Source organism: Melopsittacus undulatus, chromosome 25, assembly GCF_012275295.1.
Source record: "Melopsittacus undulatus isolate bMelUnd1 chromosome 25, bMelUnd1.mat.Z, whole genome shotgun sequence".
NCBI classification, from domain to species: Eukaryota; Metazoa; Chordata; class Aves; order Psittaciformes; family Psittaculidae; genus Melopsittacus; species Melopsittacus undulatus.
This window is the reverse complement of record NC_047551.1, coordinates 392,023-413,473: the sequence shown is the minus strand read 5'-3', so window position 1 is coordinate 413,473 and position 21,451 is coordinate 392,023. Positions and strand designations below refer to the sequence as shown.

At 56.3% G+C, this 21,451-nt stretch overlaps 2 protein-coding genes across 2 annotated transcripts; one reads left to right on the top strand and one right to left on the bottom strand.

The window, feature by feature from the left end:
• Positions 1 to 928: 928 nt before the first annotated feature.
• LOC117437668 (retinal guanylyl cyclase 1) lies at positions 929 to 14,519 on the top strand. Its single transcript, XM_034072222.1, has 19 exons — positions 929 to 1,818; positions 1,904 to 2,526; positions 3,468 to 3,769; positions 4,193 to 4,550; positions 5,179 to 5,263; positions 5,361 to 5,457; positions 5,901 to 5,996; positions 6,619 to 6,699; positions 7,258 to 7,434; positions 8,228 to 8,384; positions 8,825 to 8,974; positions 9,185 to 9,333; positions 9,864 to 10,027; positions 10,959 to 11,151; positions 12,190 to 12,364; positions 13,122 to 13,220; positions 13,560 to 13,654; positions 13,828 to 13,913; positions 14,429 to 14,519. Exons 1-19 carry the CDS (start codon positions 929 to 931, stop codon positions 14,517 to 14,519), a joined length of 4,068 nt encoding a protein of 1,355 aa, XP_033928113.1.
• A 1,034-nt stretch (positions 14,520 to 15,553) lies between these two features.
• Positions 15,554 to 20,969, bottom strand: ZNHIT1 (zinc finger HIT-type containing 1). The gene is made up of 5 exons (XM_034072234.1): positions 20,910 to 20,969; positions 19,933 to 20,103; positions 17,347 to 17,426; positions 16,770 to 16,948; positions 15,554 to 15,726 (listed from the first exon to the last, which is right to left on the bottom strand). The coding sequence occupies exons 1-5, from the start codon at positions 20,929 to 20,931 to the stop codon at positions 15,705 to 15,707; spliced, it is 474 nt and encodes a 157-aa protein (XP_033928125.1). The 5' UTR covers positions 20,932 to 20,969; the 3' UTR covers positions 15,554 to 15,704.
• Positions 20,970 to 21,451: the final 482 nt, after the last annotated feature.

The following is a 21,451-nucleotide window of genomic DNA, read 5'->3' as shown; positions in this document are numbered from 1 at the left end:
GTATGTACATGTATGATGTGTGTCCCTATACATGTATGTCCATACATGACACGTGCGTCCCCTATACATGTATGTCCATACAACATGTGTCCCTATACATGTATGTACATACAACATGTGTCCCTATACATGTATGTCTATACATGACACGTGTGTCCCCTATACATGTATGTACATACAACATGTGTCCCTATACATATATGTCCATACATGACATGTGTGTCCTTATACATGTATGGATGAAGGAAGGGGCCAGAAGGGGTGTCAATGGGTGCCAATGGGTGTTAATGGGATCAATGGGTGTCAATGGGTGCCAATGGGTATCAGTGGGTGCCAATGGGTGTCAGTGGGTACCAATGGGTGCCATTGATTGCAATGGGAAGCACTCTCTGTCCCCTCCCCCATCTCGTCACGTGGTCTCACCCTGGGTGGGGGGAGGGGGGGATAATCCGGGTTTTATTCCCTCTTCCCCCCCCCTCCCCTTGGGATTAATGGGGCCACAGGGGATGATGGGAGAGGGGGGGAGGGGGAGGTGTGACCTCCCCTTTAGGGGTCATGGAGAGCTCTGGGACCCCCATTACCCCCCTATAGACCCCCATAGGCTCCCCATAGAACCCCTAGAGACCCCCATAGAACCCCTATGGATCCCCAAAACCCCCCCATAACCCCCTCTCATTACCCCCCTATAGCCCCCCATAACCCCCTATGGGCCCCCATAGCCCCCCCCATAGATGCCCTATGGGCCCCCATCACCCCCCCATAACCCCCTCAATGGCTCCCCCCCATTACCCCCCCCTCCCCCCACAGGTGGTACCGCCCCCTCCCCCGGCCATGTGACCTCGCTGGACCCATGGGGACCCCCCCGAGCCCCCCCCACGCGGCCCCCCCGGGCCTGAGGAGCCCCTGGAGCATGGGGGGAGGCGGGGCCATGGCCCCTGCAGGCATCAGTGGGGACTTCAATGGGGGCTTCAATGGGGATGTCAATGGGGACGTCAATGAGGGCTTCAATGAGGCCATCAATGGGGACGTCAATGGGGGCTTCAATGGGGACTTCAATGTGGACGTCAATGGGGGCGTCAATGGGGGCTTCAATGAGGCCATCAATGGGGACGTCAATGGGGGCTTCAATGGGGGCTTCAATGGGAGCACCAATGGGGACGTCAATGGGGGCGTCAATGAGGACATCAACAGGGACTTCAATGGGGGCTTCAATGGGGACTTCAATGGGAGCACCAATGGGGACGTCAATGGGGGCATCAATGAGGACATCAACAGGGACTTCAATGGGGGCTTCAATGGGGACTTCAATGGGAGCTTCAATGGGGCCGTCAATGGGGGCTTCAATGAGGACATCAATGGGGACATCAATGGGGACATCATTGTCAATGGGGACATCATTGCCAATGGGGACATCTCCAAGGAAGACCTTGTCCATGGTGGCATCTCCAATGGGAGCAACAATGGGGACATCTCCAATGGTGGCATCTTCCATAGTGGCATCTCCTACAATGGCTTCTCCAATGGCATCACCTCCTATAGCAGCATCTCCAATGGTTGCGTCTCCAATGATGGCATCATCTCCAATGGCTTCACCTCCAACAACAGCATCTCCAATGGGAGCAACAATGGGGACATCTCCAATAGGAGCACCTCCAATGGTGGCATCTCCAATGGGAGCCTTAATGGGGACATCAATGGGGACATCTCCAATGGTGGCACCTCCAACGGGAGCATCAATGGGAGCATCAACGGGAACATCAATGGGGACATCTCCAATGGGAGCATCAATGGGGACATCAATGGGGACCTCTCCAATGGGTCCCTGTCCAACCGCCCCCCCCCCCTCCATTGCCGCCCCCCTCTTCCTCCTCCACCTCTCCCACCACCCCCGGTGGCTCCCCCACCCCTTCCTCTTCCTCCTCCTCCTCCTTCTCCTCCCTCCCCCCCCCACCCACACTGCCACCTTCAAAGTGGGGGTCATGGGACCTTGGTCATGTGACCCCATCCTAGCCCGGGCCTATCCGGAGCTGGCCTCTCGCTTGGCTACCACTCGCCTCAATGGTGACCCCAACTACAACCAAGTCTATTGGTGGGAGCCTTTGGTCCTATCGGAATCCTGCTCCCCATCGCAGGCCGCTATGGGGCTGCTCAACGTCGACCGCTACGCATCCTCCTTGGTCGGCCCCATAAGCCCTGGGGCATGTGGGGCGGCCGCACTGCTCATGGCCGCGTGGAACAAGCCCTTGGTGGCCTGGAGCTGCACCGGGAATGGGGCTGGGATGGAGACGCTGGTGCCGCCGATGCCGGCGCCAGTGGAGGTGCTGCACGTGGTGCTGAGCTCCTTCCGCTGGGCACACGTGGCTGTGGTGGCTGCCCCACAGGAGCTATGGAGGGATGTGGGGCAAGCGGTGGCCCAAGGGCTGAGGGCCAAGGGGCTGCCCGTGAGTGTGGTGGTTGTGGCCGGGGCTGAGGAAGAGGAGGCGAAGGAGGCGTTGAGGAAGGTGAAGAGGGCGGACGGAGTGAGAGGTGAGGGGGATGGGGGGTGGGGAGGGATGGGGGGATGGAGATGATGAATAATGGTGATGGATGATGATGATGATGATGGTGATGGATGATGATGGATGACAATGATGACGATGATGATGGTGATGATGAAGTTGATGTAAGATGATGATGACGATGATAATGATGTTGATAGATGATGATGATGGATGACAATGACAATGATGACGATGTTGGTGGATGGATGATGGTGATGGATGGACAATGATGATGAATGGATGATGATGATGATGATGATGTTGATGGATGATGATGATGACAATGATGACGATGATGATGATGATGAAGTTGATGTAAGATGATGATGACGATGATAATGATGTTGATGGATGACGATGATGATGACAATGATGATGTATGGATTGTGATGGATGACAATGACAATGATGACGATGTTGATGGATGGATGATGATGGTGATGGATGGACAATGATGATGAATGGATGATGATGATGATGATGATGTTGATGGATGATGATGGATGATGATGGATGATGATGGATGATGATGGATGACGATGATGATGGACGGATGATGATGAAGATGATGGATGATGGTGATGGATGGACAATGATGATGAATGGATGATGATGATGATGGATGGATGATGATGGATGATGATGGATGACAATGATGACGATGATGATGGACGGATGATGATGAAGATGATGGATGATGGTGATGGATGGACAATGATGATGAATGGATGATGATGATGATGGATGGATGATGATGGATGATGATGGATGACAATGATGACGATGATGACGATGATGACAATGATGGTGATGTTGTTGGATGGATGGATGACAATGGATGATGATGATGATGGATGATGATGATGATGATGTTGATGGATAATGATGGATGATGATGATGACGATGATGACCTCATGCCCCCACAGTGGTGCTGATGTGCATGCATTCGGCCCTGCTGGGCGGCGCGGAGCAGCGCGTCCTCCTGGAGAGCGCCGCGGAGCTGGGCATGGCCGACGGCTCCTTCGTCTTCATCCCCTATGACGCCCTCACCTTCCCCCTGCCCTACCGCGACGAGGCCTACGCGGACCTGGCCAACAGCTCCCGCCTGCGCCGCGCGCACGACGCCGTCCTCACCGTCACCATGGACTCGGCCAATGGCTCCTTCCGGCAGGAGCTGCGCCAGGCACAGCGCGACGGGGAGATCCCTGCGCACGTCGATCCTATGCAGGTGTGGGGCGGGGATATGGGGTGAGGGACAGGGCTATGGGGTGTAAGGATGTGCATATGGGGTGTGGAGTGGGGATATGGGGTGTAAGGGTGGGGATATGGAGTGAGGGACAGGGCTATGGGGTTTGGGGTTAGGATATTGGGTGTGGGGTGGAGATATGGGGTGAGGAACACGTCTATGGGGTGTGGGGTGGGGATATGGGGTGACCATGGTCAATGGAATTGGGTAGAGATGACCATGGCCAATGGCATTGAACATTGATAACCATGGCCAATGGTATTGGATGGTGATGACCATAGCCAATAGCATTGAATGGAGATAACCATGGCCAATAGCACTGAGTAGAGATGACCATGACCAATAGCACTGAATGGAGACAACCATAACCACCCCCCCCGGTCCCTTCCCCCTCCCCCCCCACAGGTCCACCCCCTCTTCACCACCATCTACAACTCCATCCGTGCTCTGGCGGCCGCGGTGGAGGCCACGCGGCGCGCAGGCCGCTGGGTGATGGGCACCAGCGTGGCACGCGGCTACCGCGACCTCTTCATCGACGGCCTCTGCCAAAGCCTCTCCGTGGACGCCGATGGGGCCGTCGGTGTCCCCTACGTGGTGCTGGACACTGATGGCCGCGGGGACCGGTTGTGGCCGGTGTACGGGCTGGAGCCCGGCGCGCGCCGGCTGAGCCGGAGGGAACGTGCCGCGCATTGGCCGCGAGGCGCTGGACCCCCTGGCAGCGACGCCGGGTGTTGGTTCGAGGAGGGATCCGTCTGTAATGGGGGTGAGAGGGGTGGGGGGTCAGGTAATGGTGCCCATTGTCACCATCATCCATTCATTCGTTATCCATCATCATCGTCATCCATTCATTCATTATCCATCATCATCATCCATCCATTCATTATCCATCATCATCGTCATCATCATCATCATCCATTCATTATCCATCATCCATTCATTCATTATCCATCATCATCATCATCCATTCATTATCCATCATCCATCCATTCATTATCCATCATCATCATCATCCATTCATTATCCATCATCATCATCCATCCATTCATTCATTATCAATCATCATCCATTCATCACCCATCATAGCCCACCATAGGTGGACCATAGGTGGCCATGGCTGATCACAGGTAGCCATGGTGGGCATCCATGACCATAGCACTCATAGGTGACCATGGCTGCCCATAGGTGTCTATGGTGGCCATGGTTGACCATAGGTGGCCATAGAGGACCATGGGTGCCCATAGCTGAACATAGATGGCTATAGCTGAACATAGATGACCATAGGTGGCCATAGAGGACCATAGGTGGCCATAGCTGACCATAGGTGCCCATAGGTGGCCATAGGCACCCATGGGTGCCCCTGATGAAGGCCCTCACCCCTTCCTCTCCCATAGGGGTGGATGCCTCCATCGTCCTTCTCATGATGGTGCTCATCTGCGCCCTGGCCGCAGCCGGTGCTGCACTCGCCTGCTTCATCAGGTGGGTGCTATGGGGCTGCAGTGGATGTTATGGGTCTCTATGGGTGCTATGGGGCTCTATGGGTGCTATGGGGCTCTATGGGTCCTGTCTCACGCAGGCGCCGCATGCACCAGGCCCAGCTGATGAAGGGCCCCAACAAAATCATCCTCACCATGGACGACCTCACCTTCATCAACACCCACAGCTGCAAGCAGGTGCCATGGGGGGACCCATAGGGGGACATGGGGGGCACATAGAGGTACATGGGGGGGCCCAATGTGGGGCTGGGAAGGTGGCGCTGATGCTGGAAGAAGGCATCAAGGGGGGAGTGGGGGGGGAGATGCAGGGGTTTGATGGGAGCAGGGGGGTGAAGGGCTCTGATGGGTGATGTGACCCCATACCCCATATCCCATACCCCATATCCCATACCCCATATCCCATACCCCATATCCCATATCCCATACCCCATATCCCATACCCCATAACCTATACCCCATACCCCATATCCCATACCCCATATCCCATACCCCATACCCCATATCCCATACCCCCTATCCCATACCCCATATCCCACACCCCACACACCCCATATCCCATACCCCATATCCTACACCCCATACCCCATATCCCATACTCCACACCCCATACACCCCCACAGCTGGATGGCAGCCGGACCAGCCTCGCCGCCCACAGCACCGGTGACACCAAGAGCGCTGCCGCCACCCCCGACACCACCAACGTGGCCATCGCCGAGGTGAGCGCTCCCCTCGTCCCCTCCCCCTTTGTGTCCCCCCACCCCCTCGCTCCTCATTGCCCCAACCCCCCCCAACCCCACCTCCCCATTGCCACCTCCATAGGGCTCCATTGAGTTGAGGTCATTGGGTTGAATTGGGTTGGGTTGAGGTTGTTGGGTTGGGTTGAGGTCATTGGGTTGACTTAGGTTGGGTTGGGTTGAGTTGGGTTGTGTTGGGTTGAGGTCATTGAGTTGGGTTGAGTTGGATTGAATTGGGTTAGGTTAACTGGATTGAGTTGAGTTGAGTTCATTGGGTTGAGCTGAGTTGGGTTGAGTGGTGTTGAATTAGTTTGTATTGACCTATGTTGGGTTGAGGACATTGAGTTGGGTTGAGTTGAGTTGGCTTGAGTGGAGGTCATCCAATGGAGTTGAGTTGGGTTGAATTGAGTTGGGTTGAATTGAATTCATTGGGTTGGGTTAGGTTGGGTTGAGTGGAGGTCATTCGATTGAGTTGAGTTCAGTTGTGTTGACGTTGGGTTGATGTTGGGTTGACATTGGGTTGACATTGGGTTGAGTTGGGTTGCGTTGATGTTGGGTTGACGTTGTGACACCCCATGGGTCCTCACCCCCTTTCACCCCTCAGGGTGACTGGGTCTGGCTGAAGAGGTTCCCTGGGGATGAGCACCGGGAGGTGAAACCAGCCACCAAGCTGGCCTTCTGCAAGGTGAGCCCCATAGCAGCACCAATGGGGGGCACCCATGGGCCGTGGGGGCATCAATGGGTCATGTGGGACAATGTGGGTCTATAGGAAGCCATAGGGGGGCAACAGGGGTCTATAGGAAGCCATAGGGGACCAATGCGAGTCCATAGGGGTCCAATGTGGGTCCATAGGGGGCCAATGCGTGTCCATAGGAATCCATAGGGGGCCAATGTGGATCCATAGGGCTCCAATGTGTGTCCATAGAAAGCCATAGGTGGCAAATGCGTGTCCATAGGAAGCCATAGTGGTCCAATGCGAGTCCATAGTGGTCCAATGCGAATCCATAGGGGTCCAATGCAAGTACATAGGGGTCCAATGTGGGTCCATAGGGGTCCAATGCAACTCCATAGGTGTCAAATATGGGTCCATAGGGGACCAATGCATGTCCATAGGTGTCCAATATGGGTCCATAGGGGTCCAATGCGACTCCACAGGTGTCCAATGTAGGTCCATAGAAACCCATAGGGTCCCAATGGCCAACGCCCCATGGCCAACGATTGCTCCCCCCATCCCATCCCACAGCTTCGGGACCTGCGGCACGAGAACGTCAACCTCTTCCTGGGCTTCTTCCACTCGGGGGGGGTCCTGGCGCTGGTGTCGGAGCACTGCTCACGGGGCAGCCTCCAGGACCTGCTGCACGACCAGGACATGAAGCTCGATTGGATGTTCAAGTCCTCCCTGCTCATCGACCTCATCAAGGTGCGACGCGGTGGAGAGTGAGCATTGATCATCCCGTTGAGCGTTGGCCATTGGTCATTGACTATTGATCATTGATTATTGACCATTGACCCTCTTATTGACCATTGACCCTCTCAATGACCATTGACCCTCTTATTGACCATTGACCCTCTCATTGACCATTGACCCTCTCATTGACCATTGACCCTCTTATTGACCGTTGACCCTCTCATTGACCATTGACCCTCTCATTGACCATTGATCATCTCATTGACTATTGACCATCTCATTGACCGTTGACCGTTGACCATTTTCCCTCTCATTGACCATTGACCATTGACATTGGCCATTGACCATTGACCATCTCATTGACCATTGACCATCTCATTGACCATTGACCCTTGACCCTCTCATTGACCATTGACCCTCTCATTGACTATTGACCATCTCATTGACCGTTGACCATTGACCCTCTCATTGACCATTGACCCTCTCATTGACTATTGACCATCTCATTGACCGTTGACCATTGTCCCTCTCATTGATCATTGACCATTGACCATTGACATTGGCCATTGACCATTGACCATCTCATTGACCACCCCATTCACCATTGACCATCTCATTGACCATCCCATTGACCATTGACCCTCCCATTGACCACCTCATTGACCCTCCCATTGGCCGTTGACCCTCCCATAGACCATTGACCATACCATTGGCCATTGACCATCTCATTGACCATTGACCATCCCATTGACCATCCCATTGACCATTGCCCCTCCCATTGCCCACCCCATTGCCCCTCCCACAGGGCATCCGCTACCTCCACCACCGCGACGTGGTCCACGGGCGCCTCAAGTCCCGTAACTGTGTTGTGGACGGACGCTTCGTGCTCAAGGTCACTGACCACGGCTACAACGAGCTCCTGGAGGCCCAGCGGGTGCCAACGGCCCCCCTGGAACCACAGGGTGAGCATGGGGGCCAGCGACAGCCAATGGGGTCCATCGATACCCAGTGGGGTCCATTGACAGCCAATGGGGTCCATCAACAGCCAATGGGGTCCATCGATTCCCAATGGGGTCCATTGACACCCAATGGGGTCCATCAACAGCCAATGGGGTCCATCAATACCCAATGGGGTCCATCGATACCCAATGGGGTCCATCGATACCCAATGGGGTCCATTGACACCCAATGGGGTCCATCAACAGCCAATGGGGTCCATCGACAGCCAATGGGGTCCATCGATACCCAATGGGGTCCATCAACAGCCAATGGGGTCCACTGACACACAATGGGGTCCATCGATACCCAATGGGGTCAATCGATACCGAATGGGGTCCATAAACACCCAATGGAGTCCATTGACACCCAATGGGGTCCTAAGGGCTCTTATCCCACCCCATAGAGCGCCTATGGACGGCGCCAGAGCTCCTGCGGGATGAGGCCCTGGAACGCCGCGGCTCCTTCCGAGGGGACGTCTATGGGATCGGGATCATCATGCAGGAGGTCATCTGCCGCAACGGGCCCTACTGCATGCTGGGATTGCCCCCCGAAGGTACCGGCCCCATAGCGGGTAGCCAAGGGGATGCCAATGGGGCCCCATTGGGATCTATGGTGCGCAAAGTACCTGCAGGATGACCATAACCATAACCATGATAACCATAACCCTGTAACCACCTCCAGGACCCCATAACCCCCTCCAGGACCCCCATAACCCCCTCCAGGCCCCACTTGGGGGTCTCACTGCCCTACTGCCACCCCATAGAGATCATAGAGAAGGTGCGGACGCCACCCCCCCTGTGTCGCCCCACGGTGTCCGCGGACCAGGCCCCATTGGAATGCATTCACCTGATGAAGCAGTGCTGGAGCGAGCAGCCCGAGCGCCGGCCCCACATCGACCAGGTCTTCGAGCAGGTGGGGGGCGATGTGGGGCGAGATGGGGGCGGTTATGGGGCAATGGGGGCTGTTATGGGGCTATGGGACCAATATGGGGTGAGGGAGTACTTATGGGGCTATGAGGGTGGTTATGGGGTGATGGGGGTCTTTGTCTTTGATTGGGTGGCTCTAAACCAATGGGAAGGCGTCTTTGATTGGGCGATGCTCGACCAATGGGGAGGTGTCTTGGTGGTGCTCAACCAATGGGGAGGCATCTTTGTTTGATTGGGTGACGCTCGACCAATGGGGAGGTGTCTTTGATTGGGTGGCTCTAAACCAATGGGAAGGCGTCTTTGTTTGATTGGGTGACGCTCGACCAATGGGGAGGTGTCTTTGTTTGATTGGGTGGCTCTAAACCAATGGGGAGGCATCTTTGATTGGGCGATGATCGACCAATGGGGAGGCGTCTTGGTGGTGCTCAACCAATTGGAAGGCATCTTGGTGCCTGTGGACCAATGGGGATGTGCCCGGGTGCCTGTGGACCAATGGGAGGCGCCGTTGTTGCGCAGTTCAAGGGCATCAACAAAGGCCGCAGGACCAACCTGATCGACTCCATGCTGCGGATGCTGGAGCAGTATTCCAGCAACCTGGAAGACCTGATCCGGGAGCGCACGGAGGAGCTGGAGCTCGAGAAGCAGAAGACGGATCGGCTGCTGACCCAGATGCTGCCCCCGTGCGTCCGTGGGGCGCTATGGGGCGACATGGGGCGACATGGGGGGCTATGGGTCTATGGGGTGCCATGGGGTGACATTGGGTCTATGGGGTGCTATGGGGCGACATGGGGGGCTATGGGTCTATGGGGTGCTACTGGGGGCTATGGGGTGCTATTGGGGTCTATGGGGTGCTATGGGGTGCTATGGGGTGACATTGGGTCTATGGGGTGCTATTGGGTCTATGGGGCGCTACGGGGCGACATTGGGTCTATGGGGTGCTATTGGGGTCTATGGGGTGCTATGGGGTGACATTGGGTCTATGGGGTGCTATTGGGGTCTATGGGGTGGTATTAGGGGCTATAGGGGGCTATTGGGTCTATGGGGTGGTATTGGGGTCTATGGGGTGCTATGGGGTGACATTGGGTCTATGGGGTGCTATTGGGGTCTATGGGGTGGTATTAGGGGCTATGGGGTGCTATTGGGGTCTATGGGGTGGTATTGGGGGCTATGGGGGGCTATTGGGTCTATGGGGTGCTATGGGGCGACATTGGGTCTATGGGGTGCTATTGGTCCCCATTTTCCTCCATTGCCCCCCATTGACTCCTATTGACCCCATTGACTTCCATTGACTTCCATTGATCCCCATTGACTCCCATTGCCCCCCTTTGACTTCCATTGATCCCCATTGACTCCCATTGCCCCCCTTTGACTTCCATTGATCCCCATTGATCCCCATTGACTCACATTAACTCCCATTGACCCCATTGACTCCCATTGCGCCCCTTTGACTTCCATTGATCCCCATTGACTCCCATTAACTCCCATTGACCCCATTGACTCCCATTGACTCCCATTGCCCCCCTTTGACTTCCATTGATCCCCATTGACTCCCATTAACTCCCATTAACTCCCATTGCCCCCCTCGCCCCCCATCTCCCCCCACCCCTTCAGCTCGGTGGCCGAGGCTCTCAAGATGGGCACTCCAGTGGAGCCCGAGTACTTCGAGGAGGTGACTTTGTACTTCAGTGACATCGTCGGGTTCACAACCATCTCTGCCATGAGTGAGCCCATTGAGGTGGTCGATCTGCTCAATGACCTCTACACTCTCTTCGACGCCATCATCGGTGCCCATGACGTCTACAAGGTGAGCCCCACATCTCACATGCGTCACTATGGGGTCCCACCAGCCCCATATATCACTATGGGGTCCCACCAGCCCCATACGTCCCTATGGGGTCCCACCAGCCCCATGTGTCCCTATGGGGTCCCACCAGCCCCATATGTCCCTATGGGGTCCCACCAGCCCCATACGTCCCTATGGGGTCCCACCAGCCCCATATGTCCCTATGGACCTCTACCAGCCCCATACATCCCTATGGGGTCCCACCAGCCCCATATGTCCCTATGGGGTCCCACCAGCCCCATACATCCCTATGGGGTCCCACCAGCCCCATATGTCCCTATGGACCTCTACCAGCCCCATACCTCCCTACACACTCACATACATCACTATGGGGTCCCACCAGCCCCATACATCCCTATGAGTCCCAGAGCTCCTTATGGAGCTATACCAGCCCATTATGTCCCTATGGAGTCCCACCAGCCCCATATCTCCCTACAGACTCCCATACATCACTATGGAGTCCCCCCCGCCCCATACCTCCCTATAGCACCCAACCCATCTCCTCTTCACCACCACCACGTGGCTCCTTCCCACCTCCTCCTATAGGCCCCATACACCCCATAACCACCCCATAACCACCCCATAACCCCCATAACCACCCCATAACCCCCCTATATCCGCCCCATAACCACCCCATAACCTCCCCATAACCCCCATAACCACCCCATAACCACCCCATAACCCCCATAACAACCCATAACCTCCCCATAACCACCCCATAACCACCCCATAACCCCCCATAACCACCCCATAACCACCCCATAACCACCCCATAACCCCCATAACCACCTCATAACCTCCCCATAACCACCCCATAACCCCCCATAACCACCCCATAACCACCCCATAACCACCCCATAACCACCCCATAACCACCCCATAACCACCCCATAACCACCCCATAACCACCCATAACCTCCCCATAACCACCCCATAACCACTCCATAACCCCCCATAACCACCCCATAACCCCCATAACCCCCCATTGGCTCCCCATAGGTGGAGACCATCGGCGACGCCTACATGGTGGCGTCGGGGCTGCCGAAGCGCAACGGGAACCGGCACGCGGGGGAGATCGCCAACATGGCGCTGGACATCCTGAGCGCCGTCGGCAGCTTCCGCATGCGCCACATGCCCGAGGTGCCCGTGCGCATCCGCATCGGCCTCCACTCGGGTGAGGAGGGGGGGGTATGGGGGCTATGGGGTCTATGGGGGCTATGGGGTCTTCCAATGGGGTCTATGGGGTCTTCCATTGGGGTCTTCCATTGGGGTCTTCCATTGGGGTCTTCCAATGGGGTCTTCCAATGGGGTCTTCTACTGGGGTCTATGGGGTCTTCCATTGGGGTCTTCCATTGGGGTCTTCCATTGGGGTCTTCCATTGGGGTCTTCCAATGGGGTCTTCTACTGGGGTCTATGGGGTCTTCCATTGGGGTCTATGGGGTCTTCTACTGGGGTCTATGGGGTCTTCCATTGGGGTCTTCCATTGGGGTCTTCCAATGGGGTCTTCCATTGGGGTCTATGGGGTCTTCTACTGGGGTCTATGGGGTCTTTCATTGGGGTCTTCCATTGGGGGTCAATCATTGGGCATCACCAATTGACCATGCCCCATTGGCCGTTGACTATTAACTATGCCCCATTGCCCGTCACCCATTGACCATTGATCATCACCCATTGACCATTGACCATCACCCATTGGCCATTGACCATCACCCATTGACCATTGACCATCACCCATTGACCATTGACCATCACCCATTGACCATTGATCATCACCCATTGACCATTGATCATCACCCATTGGCCATTGACCATCACCCATTGGCCATTGACCATCACCCATTGGCCATTGATCATCACCCATTGGCCATTGACCATCACCCATTGGCCATTGATCATCACCCATTGACCATTGACTATCGCCCACCCCATAGGCCCCTGCGTTGCCGGCGTCGTGGGCCTCACCATGCCCCGTTACTGCCTCTTTGGGGACACCGTCAACACGGCCTCGCGCATGGAGTCCACCGGCCTCCGTGAGTGCCCCACACATGGGGGTCCCTGCCCCACACATGGGTCCCTGCCCCACATATGGATCCCTGCCCCACATATGGATCCCTGCTCCACACATGGGGGTCCCTGCCCCACATATGGGTCCCTGCCCCACACATGGGTCCCTGCCCCATATATGGGACACTGCCCCACACATGGGTCCCTGCCCCACATATGGGTCCCTGCCCCACACATGGGTCCTTGCCCCACACATGGATCCCTACCCCACATACGGGTCCCTGCCCCACATATGGGTCCTCGACCCCCATACGTGTCCCCGCCCCACACGTGTGGGGCAGGGGGTGACGTCACCGTCCCCACAGCCTATCGGATCCATGTGAACGCCCGCACCGTGGCCATTCTGCAGGCGCTGAAGGAGGGCTTCAAGCTGGACATCAGGGGCAAGACCGAGCTCAAGGTGCCCCATAAGTGCCCCCCAAGTGCCCCATAAGTGCCCCATGGCTCCCTCATTGAAGGCTCTTGGCCCTTTAGGGAGCCCATTGAGCCCTTATTGCCCCATAGACTCATTATTGCCCCATAGACTCATTATTGCCCCATTGACCCCCCATTGCTCCCTATTGTGCCCCATAGGGAAAGGGGGTGGAGGACACCTATTGGCTGGTTGGACGCGAGGGCTTCACCAAACCCATCCCCACCCCCCCCGACCTCCTGCCTGGGTGAGTCCAATGAGGGGGTGTCTATGGGGGGGCTATGGGGTGGATATTGGAGTCTATGGGGTGGATATTGGAGTCTAGAGGGGGATATTGGGGTCCATTGGGTGGATATGGGGGTCTATGGGCTGGATATGGGGGTCTATGGGGTGGATATCAGGGTCTATGGGGGGATATTGGGGTCTATTGGGTGGATATGGGGGCCTATGGGGTGGATATAGGGGTCTACTGGGGGGATATAGGGGTCTATGGGGGTCTATGGGGGGATATACTGGGGGGATATAGGGGTCTATGGGGTGGATATGGGGTCTATGGGGGGATATGGGAGTCTATGGGGGGATATTGGGGTCCAATGGGTGGATATGGGGGTCTATGGGCTGGATATGGGGGTCTATGGGGTGGCTATGGGGCTCTATGGGGTGGATATGGGGTCTATAGGGGGATATGGGGCTCTATGGGGCTCGCTGTGGGTCTCTGTGGGGCTGAGCCCGCCCCATAGCGCCCCATTGCCTGCCCCACAGCGCCAGTAACCACGGGATCAGCCTGGACGAGATCCCGGCCGAGCGGAGGCGGAAGCTGGAGAAGGCGAGGCCAGGGCAGGTGCCCAAATAAGGCGGTGAGGCCACGCCCCCTGCCCTCCCATTGGCTGCTCCCCTCCCATTGGCTCCGCCCCCTCCCTTTGGCTCCGCCCACCCCCCCATTGGGCAGCCCATAGAGGTCTATGGCTCCTTGGAGGACTTCTGGAGTCCTCCAAGAGCATAGAGAGGTGCGCCAAGATGGCCGCTCTGCGCTGACATGGTGCTCTATGGTTATAGGGTATGGGGTCCTCCAAGGCCATAGAGAGGGGGGACAGAGAAACCCCATGGCCTTCTCTATGGTAATAGGGTATGGAGTCCTCCAAGGCCATAGAGAGGGGGGACAGAGCAACCCCATGGCCTTCTCTATGGTAATAGGGTATGGAGTCCTCCAAGGCCATAGAGAGGGGGGACAGAGCAACCCCATGTCCATCTCTATGATAATAGTGCATGGAGTCCTCCAACAACATAGAGATGGGACAGAGCAACCCCATGTCCATCTCTATGGTAATAGGGCATGGAGTCCTCCAAGACCATAGAGAGGCGCTCCAAGATGGCCCCTCTATCCCAGCACAGAGCCCTCCTCTATGCTCATAGGGCATAAGGTCCTCCAAGACCATAGAGTCCTCCAAGGCCGCTCTGTTCCACCACAGTGCACTCTCTATGGTAATAGGATATGGAGTCCTCCAAGACCATAGAGAGGGTGGACAGAGCACCCCCCATAGACCACCGCTTATAGCGCCCCCTATCGGCTCCCTCCCACCCCGCAGGGCATGCCGGGACAGCAGCGCCTCCGCTGATTGGACCACGCCCCCCTCGCTGACGTCACAGGAAGGCGACGCCCGATGGCGGCGGCCATGTTGGCATGGAGGCGGCCATGTTGGGAGGCCGCTCTTAAAGGGGCAATGGCTCCTTTGCCCTCAATGGTGTTTGTGTGCCCCCCCCCCCCATTTAAAGGGCCCCGTCCCTGTGTGGTGTCCGTGATCCCGGCCCCTTCCCATCGGGAATGTGGCGGCCATTTTGTGCTCCGGAATCCCCGTCCATAGACACAAAGAATTCACCCCAATCCTGTTCCTTTGTTGCCTTTTTTAATCTCCTTGGGTGGGGATTTGCCCTAAATCCGTGGGTTTGGACCCAAAACCAGGGGCTCTGGGTGGCGCCATCTTGGGGATGATGTCATCGCAGGGAGGGGGTGACGTCATCGCCGGGGGGTGATGTCATCTCACACTGTCCACTTCAGGCAGCTGGGGGGAGATGGGGGGGGGGGGGGTTTGGGTCAGCGCCTGCCTGGGTCCCATAGAGCCTTATCCTCTGTGGTATTCCCATGATATCCCATAATATCCCCTATTATCCCACATTATCCCATGTTATTCCCATGCTGTTCACTCTACCCCATGTTATCCCAATGTTACCCCATGTTATCCTGCATTATTCCCTGTGTGTTATCCCATGCATCAGTCCCATGTTATCCCATAGGTTATCCCATGGATTATCCCCATGTCATTCCCATGTTATCCCATGTATGATTCCCACATTATCCCATGCATTAATCCCATGTTATCCCATAGGTTATCCCATGGATCATCCTCATGTCATTCCCATGTTATCCCATGTATCCCATGTATCATTCCCATGTTATCCCATGTCATTCCCATTATCTCGTGTCATTCCCATGTCATTCCCGTTATCCCATGTATCTATCTCATGTTAGCCAACGTTATCCCATGTATGATCCCATGTCAATCCCATGTTACCCCCTGTATCATTCCCATGTTATCCCATGCATCAATCCCATGTTACCCCATAGATTATCCCATGGATCATTCCCATGTTATCCCATATATTTATCCCATGTATGATCCCACATATATCCCATGTTACCGCATGTATCTATTCCATGTTATCCCATGTCATTCCCATGTATCATTCCCATTACATCCCCTGTATCACTCCCATGTTATCCCATGTATCCATCCCATGTTATCCTATGTTATCCCATGTGACCCCATGTACAATCCCACGTGACCCCGCATCACGTGATCACCGCGTGTCCTGGTGCGCCCCCTGGCATCGCGCGCAGCAGAACCCATTACCCCATGTATGATCCCATGTTATCCCATGTATCCATCCCATGTATGATCCCATGTTATCCCATGTATCCATCCCATGTATGATCCCATGTTACCCCATGTTATCCCATGTATCCATCCCATGTTATCCCATGTGATCCCATGTGACTCCCATGTGACCCCATGCTATCCCACGTGACCCCGCATCACGTGATCACCGCGTGTCCTGGTGCGCCCCCTGGCATCGCGCGCAGCAGAATCGAGCCCCACACGTGACACAGGTGAAGGGGGAGGGGAACCCGCAGACGCTGCAGAAATGGCGCTGGGGGCGGCGCGAGGGCCCCGCGCAGGCGGAGACGTAACTGGGGCTGTCCGGGGCTGTGCCTGAGCTCAGGGCCTGCCGGGAGCACCAGAGTCACGTGACTGGGGCTGTCTGGGGCCTGCCAGGAGCACCAGTGTCACGTGACTGGGGCTGTCCCTGAGCTCAGGGCCTGCCGGGAGCACCAGTGTCACGTGACTGGGGCTGTCCCTGGGCTCAGGGCCTGCCGGAGGCACCAGTGTCACGTGACTGGGGCTGTCTGGGGCGGTGCCTGAGCTGAGGGCTCAGAAATAGGGGAAAGTAGAATGAAAATATGGGAGAAACAGGTGGAAAATAGGGTAAAATGGGGAAAAATAGGGAAAAACCAGGCAAAAAAAGAGAAAAATGGGCAAAATGAGCCCCCATAGAGACCTCATAGAGCCACATAGGGGCACATAAAACCCCATAGAGACCCCATAGCGCCCCACAGGCCCCACCTGCTCCTCCAGCAGGGCCTGGAAGTTCTTGCGGAAGCGCAGCTTGAAGTGATCCCCGCGCGTCTTCTTCTTCTTCTTGCCTGGGACCCATAGAGCCCCATAGAGACCCCCCCAGAGTCCCATAGGGACCCCATAGAAACCCCCATAGAGACCCCATAGAAACCCCCAGAGTCCCATAGGAACCCCATAGAAACCCCCATAGAGACCCCATAGAAACCCCCACAGAGTCCCATAGGGACCCCATAGACCCCCATAAAAGCCTGACAAACCCTCCCCTACAGTCCCACAGACCCCCGTATCAGCCACATAGCAGCCCATAAACCCCCATTCCCACCCCATAGACCCCCAGACCCACATTCCCACCTCACTCCCACGTCATAGACACCCATATCCACCCCATAAACCCCGATTCCCACCCCATAGCTTCTCATTCCCACCCCATACCCCCCCATAAACCCGCATATCAGTCCCATAGACCCTCATTCCCACCCCATAGAGCCCCATAAACCCCCATTCCCACCCCATAGAGCCCCATAAACCCCCATTCCCAACCTATTTCTACCCCACAGAGCTCCATAGACCCCCACAGACCCCCATTCCCACCCCATAGAACCCCATATCCACCCCATAGAGCCCCATATCCACCCCATAGACCCCCATTCCCACCCCATAGAGCCCCATATCCACCCCATAGAGCCCCATTTCAACCCCATAGACCCCCATTCCCACCCCATAGACCCCCATATCCACCCCATAGACCCCCATATCCACCCCATAGACCCCCATATCCACCCCATAGAGCCCCATATCCACCCCATAGACCCCCATTCCCACCCCATAGAGCCCCATATCCACCCCATAGAGCCCCATTCCCACCCCATAGACCCCCATTCCCACCCCATAGACCCCCATATCCACCCCATAGACCCCCATATCCACCCCATAGAGCCCCATATCCACCCCATAGACCCCCATTCCCACCCCATAGCGCCCCATTTCCACCCCATAGACCCCCATATCCACCCCATAGATCCCCATTCCCACCCCATAGACCCCCATATCCACCCCATAGACCCCCATTCCCACCCCATAGACCCCCATTCCCACCCCATAGAGCCCCATATCCACCCCAGAGCCCCATTCCCACCCCATAGACCCCATTCCCACCCCATAGAGCCCCATATCCACCCCATAGACCCCATTCCCACCCCATAGACCCCCATTCCCACCCCATAGACCCCATTCCCACCTCATAGACCCCCATTCCCACCCCATAGACCCCCATTCCCACCCCATAGACCCCCATATCCACCCCATAGATCCCCATTTCCACCCCATAGACCCCCATTCCCACCCCACAGAGCCCCATATCCACCCCATAAACCCCATATCCACCCCATAGACCCCCATATCCACCTCATAGACCCCATTCCCACCCCATAGATCCCCATTCCCACCCCATAGAGCCTCATTCCCACCCCATAGACCCCCATTCCCACCCCATAGACCCCCATTCCCACCCCATAAACCCCCATATCCACCCCATAGAGCCCCATATCCACCCCATAGAGCCCCATATCCACCCCATAGAGCCCCATATCCACCCCATAGACCCCATTCCCACCCCATAGAGCCCCATATCCACCCCATAGACCCCCATTCCCACCCCATAGACCCCATTCCCACCCCATAGAGCCCCATATCCACCCCATAGACCCCCATTCCCACCCCATAGACCCCCATATCCACCCCATAGAGCCCCATTTCCACCCCATAGACCCCCATTCCCACCCCACAGATCCCCATTCCCACCCCATAGAGCCCCATTCCCACCCCATAGACCCCCATATTCACCCCATAGACCCCCATTCCCACCCCATAGAGCCCCATTCCCACCCCATAGACCCCCATATCCACCCCATAGACCCCCATTCCCACCCCATAGACCCCCATTCCCACCCCATAGACCCCCATATCCACCCCATAGAGCCACATTCCCACCCCATAGACCCCCATTCCCACCCCATAGATCCCCATTCCCACCCCATAGACCCCCATATCCACCCCATAGACCCCCATTCCCACCCCATAGACCCCCATATCCACCCCACAGACCCCCATATCCACCCCATAGACCCCCATTCCCACCCCATAGACCCCCATATCCACCCCATAGACCTCCATATCCACCCCATAGACCCCCATTCCCACCACATAGAGCCCCATAGCCACCCCATAAATCCCCATTCCCACCCCATAGAACCCCAGAAACTCCCATTCCCAACCTATTCCTACCCCATAAAGCCCCATATCCACCCCATAAATCCCCATTCCCACCCCACAGAGCCCCATAAACCCCCATTCCCAACCTATTTCTACCCCATAGAGCTCCATAGACCCCCACAGACCCCCATTCCCACCCCATAGACCCCCATATCCACCCCATAGACCCGCATTCCCACCCCATAGAGCCCCATATCCACCCCATAGACCCCCATTCCCACCCCACAGATCCCCATTCCCACCCCATAGACCCCCATTCCCACCCCATAGACCCCCATATCCACCCCATAGCGCCCCCATTACCGGTCTCGGCCGTGTCGCTGAAGTTGGGCAGCCTCTTTCCGGGCCGGGGCAGTCCTGCCTGGGGATCATCACCGAAGTTGTCGCTCTCCAGAGCCTCCAACTGCCGGTGCAGGCGGCGCTGCCGAGCGGCCCTGTCCAGGACCCGGCGCTGGGCCCCTTCCGGCACCCGGCCTGCAACGGGAACGGCAACGGGAACGGGAATGGGAATGGGAATAAACGGGAATGGGAATAAACAGATGGGAATAAACGGGAATGGGAATAAACGGGAACGGCAACGGGAATAAACGGGAATGGGAATGGGATAAAAGGGAATGGGAATAAACGGGAATAGGAACGGGAATGGGAATAAACGGGAATGGGAATAAACAGGAATGGGAATAAACGGGAATGGGAATAAACGGGAATGGGAATAAACAGGAACGGGAACGGCAACGGGAATAAACGGGAGTGGGAACGGGAATAGGAACGGGAACGGGAATGGGAATAAACGGGAACGGGAATAAACGGGAATAGGAACGGGAACGGGAATGGGAATAAACGGGAACGGGAATAAACAGATAGGAACGGGAATGGGAATAAACAGGAATGGGAACGGGAATGGGAACGGGAACGGGAATGGGAATAAATGAGAATGGGAATAAACGGGAATGGGAACGGGAATTGGAATAAACGGAAATAGAAACGGGAATGGGAATAAACAGGAATAGGAACGGGAACCGGAATGGGAACGGGAATAAACGGGAACGGGAATAAACAGATGGTACGGGAATAAACGGGAATAGGAACGGGAATGGGAACGGGAATAAACGGGAACGGGAACAAACGGGAATGGGAACAAACAGATGGGAACGGGAATGGGAATGAACAGAAGGGAATGGGAATGAACGGGAATGGGAATGAACGGGATCGAACCCGGAGCAAACGGTAACGGGCCCATTAAAGGCCCAAAAATGGAGGAGGAACAGAGAGAGACGCACCCGGAGGCTTCTTCTCCACCATGGCTGAGGGAGCTTCCGGTCAGACAGGGACTTCCGGTGTGGAGGGGAGGGGCTTCCGGGGGAGGGAAGGGTGGGAGGAGCGATGTTGAATGCGGCGTCGCCATGTTGAGTGTGGCGCCGCCATGTTGAGTATGGCGCCGCCATGTTGAGGGTGGCGCCGCCATGTTGAGTGTGGCGCCGCCATGTTGAGGGTGGCGCCGCCATGTTGCGTATGGCACCGCCATATTGGGTGTGGCGCCGCCATGTTGAGTGTGGCACCGCCATATTGGGGTTGGTTCCGCCATATTGAGTGTGGCGCCGCCATGTTGAGCGTGGCGCCGCCATTTTGAATGCGGCGGCGCCATATTGAGTGTGGCATCGCCATGTTGTGTGTGGCACCGCCATGTTGAGTGTGGCGCCGCCGTTTTGAATGTGGTGTCGCCATTTTGAATGCGGCGTCGCCATTTTGAGTGTGGCACCGCCATATTGGGGGGGTGACGCCGCCATGTTGAGCGTGATGCCGCCATCTTGAGTGTGGCTCC